Source organism: Eremothecium sinecaudum, chromosome II (genome assembly GCF_001548555.1).
Source record: "Eremothecium sinecaudum strain ATCC 58844 chromosome II, complete sequence".
In the NCBI taxonomy this organism is placed as follows: domain Eukaryota; kingdom Fungi; phylum Ascomycota; class Saccharomycetes; order Saccharomycetales; family Saccharomycetaceae; genus Eremothecium; species Eremothecium sinecaudum.
The window spans coordinates 736732-751815 of NC_030893.1; the positions used below are offsets into that span (position 1 = coordinate 736732).

A 15084-nucleotide genomic window follows, 5' to 3' on the forward strand; every position below is an offset into this window, starting at 1 on the left:
GCGCAGCAGCTAAAGCGCTGTAGAACAATTACAATTGCCATAATGACTAGTTTACTTATTTCATTAACTCATTTTTGTGATAAGCATGGCCCTAAAGTGCTTCTAGTTACTCAGTGTGCGAAAACTACATCAGAATGTGAAAAGCTACTTCTACCAAATTACCCAACAGATTCTTATTGCGAATCTTGTCAAATATATATACCTGGGGAATATAACTGTAAGTCAATGAGAAGCGTGATAAACGGGAGTCATTACGTTTCCACACATTATTCGGCGGTAAGGTTTCAGTTTTTGGCATCATTAATAAAGAAAATATTTAGCGAGGAGACTGTTAGTTATGATGAATCACCATTATTATTCTATGATAATACAAAGGGATTAAATCTATCTGTTGGTTTTAAACTTGAAGACCCCTATGCTAGGGGCAATGAAAGACGCTACTGTTTAGTGCTAACTATAGATACAAGAAATCAAGACCTGGCAATGGATGTCATATCAAAGAACTGGAAGTTTATATCCGGAGCATTTAGCAATATGATTGAATTTATCAAACGCGAAAGAAAAGATGAGATGCTTAGAATCTTGAAACAAAATGAGGAACCAGGATCAACCTTTTCAACTATGGTAAGTGGAAGTTATCTAAGAGGTAACTCATTAAAAATTCCGAAAAACCTAACCGAATTAACGAATGATCAAAATCTTTTTGTTAGGTTACACAAGTGGAATGCTTTTACGTTGGACAGATTGGATAAACAAATAAATGAACATGGAATATAAAAAACAATTATCTATCGGATAAAAACTTCGTCAAATTTGGTAAAAGCATGAGCTACATTGATTGGTTTATACACTCAAGTTAACAACTGCATCATTAATTTTCTCTTGAAAAGGAGCCAATGCATCAGCCACATCATTGTTGATGAACTTCTCAACCTGTTGGGGAGCTCTACCAACGAAAGTAGATGGATCTAATAGCATATCCAGCTTATTCCAGACAGGTTTAAAAAATTCATCATTCTTGACGCGTTCAATAAGGTCATTGTCTTTACCCTCCTCTTTTACAACAGCAGCGGCCTGGTGGGACAGAACCCTGATCGCCTCATGTACTTCTTGTCTAGAAACTCCTTCTTCAACCATAGCCATAATTATGTTTTCTGTGGCCATAAAAGGCAATTCACTTTTAATCCTTCTTTCAATGACCTTAGGGTAGACAACCAACCCGGATGATATATTAGACAAAGTAGTTAATAAGATGTCGGCGGTAAGGAACGCACTAGGTAAAGATATTCTTCTAATAGCAGAGTCATCTAGAGTTCTTTCGAACCACTGCACTGAAGCAGTCTGCACGGCATCACTAAACAAGGTACCTAAGTGTCTCGCTAGTGAACATACTCGTTCACAGCGCATAGGATTCCTCTTGTAAGCCATAGCGGATGATCCAATTTGAGATTTTTCAAAAGGCTCTTCTATTTCTTTCAGGTTGGCTAATAACCTAATATCAGTGGCCATCTTGTGAGCAGTTGCAGCAAAGGAGGACAAAGGAGCAAGAACATCTATGTCAACCTTTCTAGAATAAGTCTGGCCAGTGACTGGATAAACAATATCAAAACCTAATAATTCAGCTACTCTCTTGTCCAAAGCTTCTACCTTTTCATGGTCACCATGAAATAAAGACAAAAATGAAGCTTGAGTACCTGTGGTACCTTTAACACCACGGAATCCAATATCGTTTCTTGCTCTCACAAAGTTTCTCAAATCCCAAAGCAGTTCTTGAATCCATAGAGTAACCCTCTTGCCCAAGGTAGTCAATTGAGCAGGCTGGAAGTGGGTCCACCCTAAAACTGGCAAGTCCTTGTATTCAAGAGCAAATTTAGCTAACCTGTCAATAACGTTGGCTAACTTTGGGATGATAATATCGTACGCATCTCTCAAAAATATTAAGTCTGCATTATCTGTTACAAAACAGGAAGTTGCTCCTAGATGGATGATACCAGCAGCTGCGGGACATGTTTCCCCAAATGTATGAACATGGGCCATAACATCGTGTCTCACAATAGCCTCTTGCTTAGATGCAGCGATAATTTCCTCATCAGAAATGTGCAAATGTTCCTTTAATTGCTCAATAGCTTCATTAGTGATGACAGTAAGGCCCAATTCCTTCTCAGCAATAGCTAGATTTAACCATAATTTCCTCCAGGTTGAAAACCTGTTTCTCGATGAGAAAAGAGAGGACATTTCTTCGGATGCATAGCGAGATGATAACGGAGTAGAGTACTTATCAAAGTCAGACATGGATAAATTAATAGGGATACTAGCAACTTAAAGAGGTTCGCAGAGTTTAGTTTGTACTTACCGAATTCTAGACACACGCATATATATATATATATGTAAATATTACATTGAAGTTTTTTTTTCCGGATTATACATCTAGCATTAAATTGATTATTTAGTATATAGCTACTAATTTTCCACTACCCTGACTGCTGTTAAATTTTTGGTTCAAAAAAGATTTAAAGCAGAGTCAAAAACGAAAATTCTTGCACAGTAAAAACAGGTAGTATAAGTGACCTTAACAATGTCCGGAACAAATCTTGTAAGACATATACTTGGCACTCGGCCTCAAGCCCATTGGAAAAGTACCAGGCAATTCATTCTGCTCGTCTTGGGAATCATCGTAGTCATCATTACTACCATTTTCTATTTGCGTTCCGTCACCGACTTCTTCATCAACTTCTTCGTAGTCCAGTTTCCTCCGCTTCTTAAACCATCTATTCAATGGTACTTCCATATCACCACCACTATTTAGCAATCGTTCGTAGCATACAACACTAGCTCCCTTAAACCACAAAACTTCACCTTTATACTTCCTTTTCTTAGGTACCTGTTCCTTACCTAACCTTCTAACCTGGTTATTATAGTCAGTTCTTTGGAGAACTTCCACATTTTTAGTAATAGATAATGGTAAAGTATATGCTCCAGGTGTATCAACAACAATGTTACCCAGTACAGAGTTATTTGTTCTAGCTTGAGCGGCTAAATTGTTGATAATTGAAGGTGGCTGATATGCAGGAGTACTTCCGTTTACAGTACCAGACGTAGCATTAGAATTGATAGGAGTTGCAGGTATCCCACCTTTGTTAGATAACACTTGACCGTTGATAAGACCTTGCTTAGGTACCTGTTGAACTATAGGTAGTGTCCTTAAGTCTCCATTTGGAACTGGTGGGAAGTACTGTGTAGATCTCGGTAATGATGTAGGGCTGCCATTTCTACCAACCAAACTAGAATAGCTACCATTCCGATTCAATGATGATAGTCGGGGAGTGGACATATTCATCTTCGGTAAAACACTTGCAGTCTGCGAGTTTGTTATTATAGTCCCCGTTTCTGAATTGATCTTACCAGGCTCTGGTGGATCACCAGGCCTAATGATATATCTAGGGCAGTCATCAGATGTCGAGTACTCTCCTAAATCATCTTTCTTCACCTTAGGTCTTAAGTAGACAGCCCCAACCAATGGAGGGGCATTCACAACACCTTCCGTTGGCTGTGGTATGGGGGAATTCACAGTAGCATTGGGTGGCAAAAGGTGTTTGATTGGAGACTCATACTTAAAAAACTTTCTGCCAATAACTGGGAATGTTGGCTCTTCAATGTCACGCACTTCTTCGGGCAAGCAACCTTTCCATGTTCTGATTTTGTTGAATACTTTTTCAGATTCATTGTACCTATACTCACAGACAAACAATGGTCCCTCTAATTCTAGATCCGGATCACCACGTTGATACCTTGTAAAATGACAAACGTAACACTTACCGATAATTTCCTCCACTAAGTGATCTCTGTATTGTCCGGACTTGACCACTTCATTTTTATAAAATAATCTGTCTACACGATGGACAGTTTGTTCTGGCCTTAAGTACCAGCAACAATTCAACCAACGTCTGCCATCATTCGTATGCCAAAACCGGAAAATTTGGGCAACAGTTGGTTTTGTTTCATCATTTGGGTTACGTAGTAAAATCCAATCCCCAATTTTATACGTCTTGCCATTTAATTCAATTTGATTTAATGGATACTTTAATTCTCCATCAGTCATAAAATCTTCATCGGGTCTAGACAATTCATATTTTGCAAATTCATTAAACTTTGTTTCGAATTCAGCGGCGCGCCTCATTTCTTGAGGCTGAGACCTATGATACATTCTGTAATTATTCAACATCAATCTTATATCATTCTCGAACCCCTGGAAATCTTTATACTTCCGTTGTTTAATACGTTTCTTGATATCATCCAAAGACAAAGGATTTGAAATAACCGTATAATACTGCGGTTCTCTTTCTTCATCAGGTAATTTATCGAAACGAGACGTCAATAATTCTCTTGTGGCGGACAAAAATTCTCTCTTTAAATTCTTCAAAACATTCTTAATCCTTTGCTCAAAAGGTAGATCAATTACAGGAGGCCTGCCACGTCTCGTATGCGCTTTCGTAACTTGATGTCTTTGTAAGGAAGGCTGCGGTGTAGTAGATTTACTTACAGCTGAAGGTGTTGGAGTAATATTCGGTAATCTGAGTTTATTCACTCTCTTTTTTTCTCGATATTCGTCGTCCTCTTCGTCATCAGGAGCAACAGAAGCTTCTTGGTCTTCCTCATCAGCAGTAGCATCCTTTTCTTCTACTATCTCTGGAACAACTGATTCGTCTTTCATAGCGCTGGTATTCTCATCGTCATCATCTGCTATAGGAACACCCGGCAAAGGTTGTTCGTCAGGAAGTGGGCCTAAATATGGATAAGTCACATGTTCTATTTCGCGTTCAATCTGTGGTATAATATGTTCTCTGATATATCGATCCATGATTAATGCATAGTGGTATATCTCAGATTCCTTTGTATTATACGTTCTTGCGTTCCAAGTAATCCTTACTAAGTCAATAACAAACTCTTGAGCCTTTTCATAGTGGTTTAACCTCTTTTTCACGGTAGCCAAACTTAAGGGCTTTTTTATAATTTTATAGTAATCTGGGTAGTCCTTTCTTAAAGGTAAAGTATAAAAAATTGGTAGAATCTTCATACCATTCTCCTCTCGCAATTCAAATACGCCATCAAGTAATACCTTAAGCTTCTCTCTTAGTGGCATTTCTATAATTTTATATATCTTCGGCGGTAATTTTCTTGCTTAGTACTTATGATTGTCTTGGTTTGTCAAATTGTATACCATCCATAACGGCTGTAACAAGCTGCAATAGTGGACTGTCAAACATGAATTTTTGGCGTAACAATTTTTTGTTTTAACTTCTCGTTCTTAATGATATGTGATTCGGATATATATGTTTAAACGTCAGGTAAAAGGTAATAAAAGGCAAGTTAGCTACAAGCTTCGCATTTTAGAATGATATGCTAAATGTCTGCAAGTGATCCTCTTCTGCAATTTGAAAAACACATAAAGCATGCAAAAAAAATTCTGTGTGTAGCGGGAGCAGGCTTATCCGCGTCCTCCGGCATCCCAACATTCCAATCAATGAAAGGCACATGGAGAGGTTTTACCTCGTTAGATCTAGCAACTCCAGAAGCCTTTCATGATAATCCTAGCCTTGTATGGATATTTTATTCTGCTAGGAGGTATACTGCTATGAAGGCAAAACCAAACAATGGTCATTTTGCATTGGCAGAGCTAAGTAAAAGGTTAAAGGATGCTAACAAAGACATTTTAATAGTAAGTCAAAATGTTGATGGTCTTCTAAAACGTGCAGGTTTACCATCAGAAACTGAGGTTGAATTACACGGTAGTTTATTCGATTACAGATGTACTGAATTCCATTGCAGCTTTACTGGAAGGAACGATAAAAGCCTATTTCTGACTCCTATTCTCCGAGAGGTCGTACCAAGGGAAGCACCAAAGCTAAAGCCATGTTCAACACGAAGTGATCTGATAGGAAAACAGTCTGTGAAAAGATTGAAAGTTAATAGAGAAGGTGAATACAAGACTAGCACTCTCCTTGACGATTTGACAAATTCTTCTGATTTCGAACCATTACCCCAAATAGATGTAAAAGAAGGCCTTCCACTTTGTCCCAAATGCCAAGGCCTCCTAAGACCAGGTGTGGTGTGGTATGGAGAGTCTTTGCCGCTCTGTCAGATGGATAAAGTGGACCAATTTATTTCTACAGGAGGAAAAGTCGATCTAGTCTTTGTAATTGGAACGAGTGGAAAGGTTTGGCCAGCTATGGGTTATGTAGAAAGAGTAAAGAAAAGCGGTGGACACGTAGCTATTTTTAATACGGATATCCAAAATATAGATGACATTAGAAATGATAAGCATACATGGGGTTTTCAAGGCGATGCAGTAGAACTATTACCGAAAGTATTGCAACCTATAATAGGCATACAGTATAAACCAAGAGACTACTTAAGAAGGTAAATTACTATGAGGAGAATATAGTTTAAATAACGTTTATGGTGTTTTAATAACGTGCGTATCATTTTTGCATTAACAAGAGTTGTTTGTATTTTTATTTTCGAACTCGTAAGTGCAATTTTAAATTTAAATACGAGTTAATCAATTCAATCCGGTTCATTAAATATTTAAGCAAATTTTCTCAATATTAATTTATATATGCGCTTTAATTACGTTGCTTCGTTGCCAAGTTATTTAAAGAGTTCTCAGGCGATAACTCCATTGTCTTTCTCGAATAAGCTGAAGCTTCCGCAGAGTTTTCAACTTCCACAGGGGGTTTATCATCATACTGCTTTAAAATCTTGTTTCTCCAAAATCCGTCTTCACCAAGTACCTCTGAATATACCAATTTGTAACCACCAATCTTTGGTAATATGCGAGTCCAAACAAACCAGTAAATAGCACCAACACCAAAGATAGCCCATGCTAAAACGCAGTGAGTCCAGTAAGGCAAAGTTTGATCGAGACGCATATCAGCAGGCGGAGGAATATAGGGAGCGAATACCAAATATATGTTCGCCAGGAGGAAAGCTGTAGTTACATAGACACCTGCCCTAATCGGTGGATCCCATTCTATTTTACCTTGACGACGTTGCCAGTATATCCATAATAAACCTCCACTAACTGCAGTGTTTATGATATTCATTGGATAACTAATCAAGTTCAAAATTAAGAAATAAACATACCCATCAGCTGGTGGAGCACAAACCGTTATAACACAAACAACAAAATGTTGGAATAAACCAACCAATGGAGAATTGAAAGGTTTCGAACTTGCAAAGAAATTAGAAAATGGCAAAACACCTTCTCTACCTAACTGCTGGATGATTCTTGCTTGTGAGAAACTCACAGAGCAAACATTACCTAGAGCGCTTAAAGCAATAAAAACAGCACCTGCCCTCTTTGCCCCCTCCCCAAACGCAATTCTGAAGAAATTTATTGAAATCTGAACTCCGGAACTATGCACTTCTTCTTTAGGAACAACAGCAAAATAAGCAATATTAACAAGAAGATAAAGTATACTCAATAATATTAAGGATATTGGACCAGCCCGTTTTAGAGTCCTAACAGGATTTCTTACCTCTCCCAAAGCATAATTGACGTTAGAGTAACCAACAAAAGCCCAAATGATATTGTACAGAGCGTTAACTATTCCATATGTAGTGGCATCTCCAGAACCTTCGAAGGCATTGTGAAAGTTACTTGTACCTGCTGCATTTTTTATACCACCACAAAGAGCAACTATACCGACAATTGGAATGAATATAATAGTCAGCACCTTAAATGCGCCGAGAATGTTCTGAAAATACAATCCAACCTTCACATTAATAGAGTTAATAAGAAAAAAGAAAAACATCACTCCAACTGCAGCACCACGTTCATTCCACGTCGTAAGTTCAACATTACCTGCTATTAGAAACATCCGAGCAACAATCAATGAATTCCCGGCTGCCCAACCGAGGAAGAATGCATAAGAAGCGTACAGCGATGTCACTAAGAATTTTGGTTTCTTAAAAATGTGTTCCAAATAATTCTTCTCTCCTCCATTACGAGGTATGGCGGTACCAAACTCCATATAGACATAAAGCCCAGTCAACGCTATCGCAGCACCAACTACCCAAAGTATCAAGGTCAAACCAACAGACCCTACCAATTTATAGATGTCCGAAGTCACAACAAATATAGCGGTACCCATCATTCTATTACATATCAGACCAATGCTTGATATAATACCCAACCTCTTTTCACCTTTATCTAATTCAGCAACAAAGTGCTCTGCCGCCTCAACATCGCTGGCACTCGCAGCGTCTATTTCCTTATCATCCTCCTTTCTCAACAAGTTGAGATGGGACAGTATCGTCGATGGCATCTAAGATGTTGAAAAACCCACTAGTATATCGGTGAATATTAAGACCAATTACTGGAAATTAGCTCCTGAATTTGAATCTTTAACGCTATTTTATTGATACAATGTATTTAAATAACACCTTTTTATATAACGGTTAGTCATAGAATTACAGTCATTAGTATTCGCTCCTAATGATTTAAGTGTGGCGTAACAAGCGAAGAAGAAAGACCCTAGTAAGTGGAACGACAGCGATAAAGGTATAGTTTACCTCATGCACCTGTTTTCAGTGTAGATGTGGCTTCGCTCCACAGTCTTCCGTCAGACGCTTCCTTTTTGCTTGCCTTCTGTGCAACCTAAAAAGCAATAATTTGTCAAATTCTAAGATAATTTACGAATGTAAAACTTGTGGTGTTTTTTCATTGTCGGTAAGTTGTACGTAATAACCTGTAAGAAAAATAAGATGCGTTAACTAATATTTTCTATTTATTTCGTCTATTTTTTGTTTATGGCGGCTAGTGATGCTAGTTCATTGCTCCACCAGCAGCGACAGACACTTCTGCCCCTGATTTTGAAGTTGTTAAAGAATGGGGCTCTTCTGATACCGTAAATCCATCGGCAATTGTACTATCTTCCCCTTCGGGGATCGCTGCAGAACTTGACTTAGGCCGTTTTGCTTTTTTTCCAGCCTTCTCATTCTTCCTCTTTTTACTTGGCTTTACGGGCCTGTGATCGTTAGCATCATAGACATGATCTGGTAAGTCATATAACTTGACATATTTGATCACCAATGAAAAAGTCTCTGTGTCTTCATATTCCTGGAAAGAACGGCACAGGTTAAAGAAATCTTGGCACGGAACGTGAATATCAATCTTCTTTTTCTCATCAACGGCTATATTCAAGCCGATATACATGGTGGTTATATGCACCTTCTCTTTGTCTTTCAGACATTCATCATCCCTATTTTCATCTGTTATTTGCGTGTATTTTTTCAAAACATCTTCTGTCTTATGTGTCCCGTAATTGTCGAATATCTCCTTATACTGTTCTTCAGTATCGTAAGCATATGTCGACTCAAATGGTTTGGTGTATGGATGAGCCAAGTTAATACCAGATAGAACTTCGAGTTTTTGTACCAATAGCCTTAACTTACTCTCGACCAGTCCGCTCCATTTTAGATGCTGCTCATCAGTTCCCTTAGTAGAGGCCATGACTGTGAGGTAGAATTTATATTTATAGAAGAAGTCATGCTTTTGAAACAAATCCGCCCACGTTTTCTTGTTTGAAAATACATCTGTAGTTACCTCAATACCTCTTTGTAGTTCACTTAAAATAACTTTTTTCGTTGATTCACTTATATTGTGGGTGGCGCACATCGACGGATATGCAGGCGTGATAACAGGCATCTTGTGTGACCTGTCTTGTGAATAAATTTTTGGATTCCAAACACGCACCTGCAATGGCCCATCTTCAATTGGTTTTAAAAGAACCGGCTGTGGCCAGTTCCATCTTGTTAAAATGTGAAAAAATCTGGCAATAATTACAGCACTGCAAGCATTGGGGTAGAGTTGACAAATTCTAGCAACAAGCATAGCCCAAGCAACACCTCCGGGAAATCCAAAAACATTAGCATACACAGCTCTATTCTGTGCCCATAATTTCACAGCTCTTAACGCAACCTTAAAGGCGGCCGGTTTTGGTACCAATTCTAATATCTCGTCAGTAACTCTGGTACCATTTAGCGCTCTTAAATCCTTTTCATCGAGGTTTCTTAATAAGTTCTTGTCGCTTAGCGACAAGTTCAATGGCACTTGTGGGATATCCAAGCGTGCGCAAATAAGGTCAATTGATATACCGCTGAATTTTATCTTAATAATAGGCACAAAAGCTTCTGGAACAGGGGCAATTTCATCCAGCTCCGGTCTCGACCTTAAAATATCATTAAACACAGTAAAGAAATCTTCCCTCGTAACGTGCTTTGGAACTACTATTAATGTATCAATATCAGAACCTGGGCCATGTACGCCTAATCTGTAAGATCCAAACGTGAAGATTTTACCACCAGCATCCCTGGCCATACCTTCAGACATGTTTCTCTTCCTAGATACCTTAAACACAAATTCCTGGGCCAATTGTTGTAATACTTCCAATACTTTTACTCTATTTGCCGTTTCTTCCTCTGATTCAAAGGTCCCAGCTCTCTTTAACTCTTGGATCAACTCATCATTCAACTTATTTTCCGCCGCAGTAGGCCCATCTGTTGATATTGGGCCTGTCACACCATAAACTTTCTGCTGACTCATGCTATTACGCAAATATGGGTATTTGTAATTTTGGAACCTAGACTTAATCCCTTTGCTTGTTGATAACTTACGATTTTGAGCACGTAAGTCTGTGAAGTATAGGTCCTCTTCAATCTTCAGCTCAGTGAATAGAGTTTCTAAGGAACCCAACTCTGCTGGTGTCAATATTCTCGGAATACTCAGAGTAATGATGTAAATCGAGCAGTACAACAGCTAGTACGGCAGCAGTTGTATGGTTAAAAACTTAAAATTTGAAGTCCCGTTTTGCAACGCTCCTTATCGTTCACGCTTCGTGTGTTAGTGGCAAATCCTAAAGGAAAGCTCAGTTACCAACTGTACCAGCAATTGCATTTTCGGGGTCAAAACCGGGTAACCAATCTTGTCCCTGAATAGGGTGCAAAAAGCGTTACCCTCCATAGAACGTTTTCACAGAAAGTTCTTCAAAAAACAACGATATCGAATAAAAGGGGCGATATATTATCAATTTACACGTACGTTATTTCGTCACCAGAAAAGTGTTGACTTTATATCTACATAGTATTCAGGGAACTTCCTTGAAATTAGTGACAAAACACATACTATAGCAGTTGGAAATGGATGAGCATTTGATTGCAACTATCAATAAACTACAAGATGCGCTAGCGCCATTAGGTGGAGGGTCTCAATCCCCCGTTGACTTGCCGCAGATTACTGTTGTCGGATCACAGTCCTCAGGAAAATCTTCAGTATTGGAAAATATTGTTGGTCGAGACTTCCTTCCAAGGGGATCTGGTATTGTAACAAGAAGACCTTTGATATTGCAATTGGTTAACAGACGAACTAAAAAGGATACTGAGAACGCTCACCGTGAACTTTTGGACCTCAATGTTGGTTCAGATCAAAACGTAGGCCAGGTCGAAGATAACACTGAAGAGTGGGGCGAATTTTTACATCTTCCAGGTAAGAAGTTCTATAACTTTGATCAAATTAGGCAAGAAATTGTCAACGAAACAGAAAAGATAACCGGAAAAAACGCTGGAATTTCTCCAATTCCTATTAACTTGAGAATATATTCCCCTCATGTATTGACTTTGACTTTGGTTGATTTACCAGGACTAACTAAGGTCCCTGTGGGTGACCAACCCGCTGATATTGAATCTCAAATTAAGAACATGATAATGCAGTACATCTCTAAGCCAAATGCTATAATCCTTGCAGTGAACGCTGCTAATGCCGACCTAGCGAACAGTGATGGCTTGAAACTTGCGAGAGAGGTTGACCCGGAGGGAACAAAAACAATTGGTGTTCTTACAAAAATTGACTTAATGGATAAAGGCACTGACGTTGTTGATATTTTGTCTGGTAGGATTATTCCACTAAGATATGGATATGTTCCAGTAATTAATAGAGGTCAAAGAGATATAGAGAGCAAGAAAACTATTAGGGAAGCTTTGAATGATGAAAAAAAATATTTTGCTAACCATCCTTCATATAGTTCCAACGCAAATTACTGCGGTACCCCATACTTAGCAAAGAAACTCAATTCCATTTTGTTACATCATATTAGACAAACTTTGCCAGAGATAAAAAACAAGATTGAGCTTTCTTTGAAGAAGTACCAAGCTGAACTACTAAATCTTGGTCCAGAGACATTAGATTCACCAAACTCTATTGTGCTATCAATGATTACAGATTTCTCAAAGGAATATACGGGCATATTAGATGGTGAAGCAAAGGAACTCTCAAGTCAAGAGTTGTCTGGTGGTGCAAGAATATCCTTTGTATTCCATGAAATATTTAAAGGCGGTATCTATGCATTGGACCCATTTGACCAGATAAAGGATTCTGATATCAGAACAATTATGTATAACAGTTCAGGTGCAGCGCCATCTCTCTTTGTTGGTACCGAAGCATTCGAAGTCTTAGTGAAGCAACAGATACAGCGATTTGAAGACCCCTCATTGAGGCTTGTAGGATTGGTTTTTGATGAACTAGTCCGTATCTTAAGGGAAATTATTTCGCAACCTAAGTATGCCAGATATCCTGGTTTAAGGGATGCGATTTCCAACTATTTTATTCAGTATTTGAAAGAACGTGTCATTCCATCTAATGAATTCGTTATTGATGTAATTAAGGCAGAGCAAACTTACATTAATACAGCGCATCCAGATTTACTTAAAGGTTCGCAAGCTATGTCTATGGTTGAGGAGAAACTACACCCAAAGCAAACTGATCCTAAGACTGGAAAAACGATAATACAGGTGGCGCCTTCTACGTCTGATAAAGCGTCTAGTGGAATCTTTGGTGGATTCTTCACATCTAAGAACAAGAAAAAATTGACTGCTTTGGAAGCACCACCTTCAGTGTTGAAGGCGACTGGACAAATGACAGAGAGGGAGACGTTGGAAACTGAAGTCATTAAGTTGCTGATTGACAGTTATTTTGGTATTGTCAAAAGAACAGTTGCGGACCTTGTTCCGAAAGCTGTTATGTTAAAGCTAATCGTTAAAAGTAAAAACGACATCCAGAAAGTCTTACTAGAAAAACTATATGGTAATCAGGACATTGAAGAACTAACCAAAGAAAATGACATAACTATTCAAAGGAGGAAAGAATGTCAAAATATGGTGCAAATTTTAAAGCATGCAAGTGAGATTGTCTCTTCGGTTTAACTTTATAAGAGTATATTTTAGAGCTTTCTTGATTTGGTTGCCATGATACCTAGCTAGTTTGTATAGACCTTAAAATATATATACAAACATATATGTTATTAATTAACTTCACTCGAAAACTTGGTAGAAATTTTTTTTATTTTACTAGTTAGTTTTAACGTATAAATGGTGGTGCTATTCACCTTAAGATAAACGATGGAAAGTGAAATACAAATTAAAACCTTCAATAGTTTCAAAAATAAAAAACTTTTAAATTATTAACCGCCAATAAGAAAATTAGATCAAAATATAATTAATTTTAATAAACACCATAATTAAAATTCGCATAACTGAAAGTAATATCCGCAACGCAAACAAGAATCATAATGGAGCGCTCTATAATTAGAATAAAATACTAATGATTAAACTAAACAGTTCGTTTATCAAACCTTAAAAATACTGCTAAACTAATATATAAAAAGCACGTGAAATTTTGAACAGTTTTTTAGCATTCCTATATTATTAATTAATTCTTTTATATATTTATATTATTATTCTTATATTATCCATTTTTATTTATCCATTTATATAAAAATAATTATCAATTTATTTATCTCCAATAATGATTAATACTTTAAAGTTTATTAATATAGTTGTATACTTCATCCGAAAATAATTTTAATTTTACAAAAGAAAAGGATGCGTATTTTCGGATCTAAAAAGAGATTACGTCTTAGACAGGATATGTTAAGGCAGAACTATGAAACATTTTTTCTACCTATAGTAAAGTTAATTTTAATACGCTATAAAAAAATTGATTATCTCCTTTTTATTTGTTAGTATTAGTAATTAATTAATTATTTATTTGAACTCATAGTTATTTTCATAGATCTCTCTCTAAGTGTGATTCCCTTCGCAGCTACGTTCTAGGCCAGACTGTCTAAGACGAAGAAGAGCCTTTTTGACACATAACACGTGCATCTTTTACTGTGGTAAATCAAATCAGAACAATTAAAAGAGGCGCGCGCTCAATGTCTTCGTACAACTATGTCAGTGAAACAAAATATGTGGCAGCATAAGCATATATAAACTGCATCATTCCCTAATGATGTGAACGTAGTTTTAATACTTAGATAAACATCACACATGTCTACTAATATTTTTTGGCATTCTCAATTAACCAGGAACGATCGTGAAAAATTGCGGTATCAAAGAGGATGCACCGTTTGGTTAACTGGACTAAGCGCATCTGGTAAAAGGTATGTTTAAACTTTTGTTAGCATTATCTAACACGTTCGTAATTAAGTCGGTGATAACTAACTACGTTAAGTACAATCGCTTGTGCATTAGAAGAAATATTGTTACGCGATGGCTTAGCCGCCTATAGATTGGACGGTGACAACATCCGTCTTGGCCTCAATAAGGACCTCGGATTTTCCCGTGAAGACCGTCGTGAAAATATACGTAGAATTGCGGAAGTGTCTAAACTGTTTGCTGATTCATGTGCAGTATCAATTGCTTCCGCCATATCTCCATTCAAGATTGACAGATACGAAGCCAGAAAAATTCATGAAGTTGCAGAACTACCATTTATCGAAGTCTTTGTAGATGTGCCAATTAAAATTGCAGAACAAAGAGATCCCAAAGGTTTGTATAAAAAGGCAAGAGATGGCATCATACCAGATTTCACTGGTATATCGAGTCCCTATGAACGTCCAGACTCACCAGAGATTCACCTAAGAACCGAGAAGCAATCCGTAGAGCAATGCGCCAAGTTAATATATACATATTTACGGCAAAATAACCTGCTGTAAGCTTTAATTAATTGATATCAAAGCTATACCAGCT

The 15084-nt window shown here is 37.6% G+C and overlaps 8 protein-coding genes across 8 annotated transcripts, besides 4 other annotated features; 4 read left to right on the forward strand and 4 right to left on the reverse strand.

The window, feature by feature from the left end:
* Window positions 1–42: 42 nt before the first annotated feature.
* On the forward strand, window positions 43–777 carry LST7 (Lst7p; the record flags this gene model as incomplete). Its single annotated transcript, XM_018130013.1, has 1 exon — window positions 43–777. One exon carries the CDS (start codon window positions 43–45, stop codon window positions 775–777), a length of 735 nt encoding a protein of 244 aa, XP_017985891.1.
* A 66-nt stretch (window positions 778–843) lies between these two features.
* ADE13 (adenylosuccinase ADE13) lies at window positions 844–2292 on the reverse strand (the record flags this gene model as incomplete). The annotated part of the gene is made up of 1 exon (XM_018130012.1): window positions 844–2292. The coding sequence occupies one exon, from the start codon at window positions 2290–2292 to the stop codon at window positions 844–846; it is 1449 nt and encodes a 482-aa protein (XP_017985892.1).
* A 277-nt stretch (window positions 2293–2569) lies between these two features.
* On the reverse strand, window positions 2570–5140 carry RSC2 (Rsc2p; the record flags this gene model as incomplete). Its single annotated transcript, XM_018130011.1, has 1 exon — window positions 2570–5140. The coding sequence occupies one exon, from the start codon at window positions 5138–5140 to the stop codon at window positions 2570–2572; it is 2571 nt and encodes an 856-aa protein (XP_017985893.1).
* A 264-nt stretch (window positions 5141–5404) lies between these two features.
* On the forward strand, window positions 5405–6421 carry AW171_hschr2421 (HBL004Wp; the record flags this gene model as incomplete). Its single annotated transcript, XM_018130010.1, has 1 exon — window positions 5405–6421. The coding sequence occupies one exon, from the start codon at window positions 5405–5407 to the stop codon at window positions 6419–6421; it is 1017 nt and encodes a 338-aa protein (XP_017985894.1).
* A 202-nt stretch (window positions 6422–6623) lies between these two features.
* On the reverse strand, window positions 6624–8327 carry MUP1 (Mup1p; the record flags this gene model as incomplete). The annotated part of the gene is made up of 1 exon (XM_018130009.1): window positions 6624–8327. One exon carries the CDS (start codon window positions 8325–8327, stop codon window positions 6624–6626), a length of 1704 nt encoding a protein of 567 aa, XP_017985895.1.
* A 500-nt stretch (window positions 8328–8827) lies between these two features.
* Window positions 8828–10606, reverse strand: PAP1 (polynucleotide adenylyltransferase PAP1; the record flags this gene model as incomplete). Its single annotated transcript, XM_018130008.1, has 1 exon — window positions 8828–10606. One exon carries the CDS (start codon window positions 10604–10606, stop codon window positions 8828–8830), a length of 1779 nt encoding a protein of 592 aa, XP_017985896.1.
* A 593-nt stretch (window positions 10607–11199) lies between these two features.
* VPS1 (dynamin-like GTPase VPS1) lies at window positions 11200–13257 on the forward strand (the record flags this gene model as incomplete). Its single annotated transcript, XM_018130007.1, has 1 exon — window positions 11200–13257. One exon carries the CDS (start codon window positions 11200–11202, stop codon window positions 13255–13257), a length of 2058 nt encoding a protein of 685 aa, XP_017985897.1.
* Window positions 13258–13717: 460 nt separating this feature from the next.
* Window positions 13718–13725: a centromere (Chromosome II centromere CDE I element; Syntenic to Ashbya gossypii and Eremothecium cymbalariae Chromosome II centromere CDE I element).
* Window positions 13718–13907: a centromere (Chromosome II centromere; Syntenic to Ashbya gossypii and Eremothecium cymbalariae Chromosome II centromere).
* Window positions 13726–13890: a centromere (Chromosome II centromere CDE II element; Syntenic to Ashbya gossypii and Eremothecium cymbalariae Chromosome II centromere CDE II element).
* Window positions 13889–13907: a centromere (Chromosome II centromere CDE III element; Syntenic to Ashbya gossypii and Eremothecium cymbalariae Chromosome II centromere CDE III element).
* Window positions 13908–14382: 475 nt separating this feature from the next.
* MET14 (adenylyl-sulfate kinase) lies at window positions 14383–15050 on the forward strand (the record flags this gene model as incomplete). Its single annotated transcript, XM_018130409.1, has 2 exons — window positions 14383–14495; window positions 14567–15050. 2 exons carry the CDS (start codon window positions 14383–14385, stop codon window positions 15048–15050), a joined length of 597 nt encoding a protein of 198 aa, XP_017985898.1.
* Window positions 15051–15084: the final 34 nt, after the last annotated feature.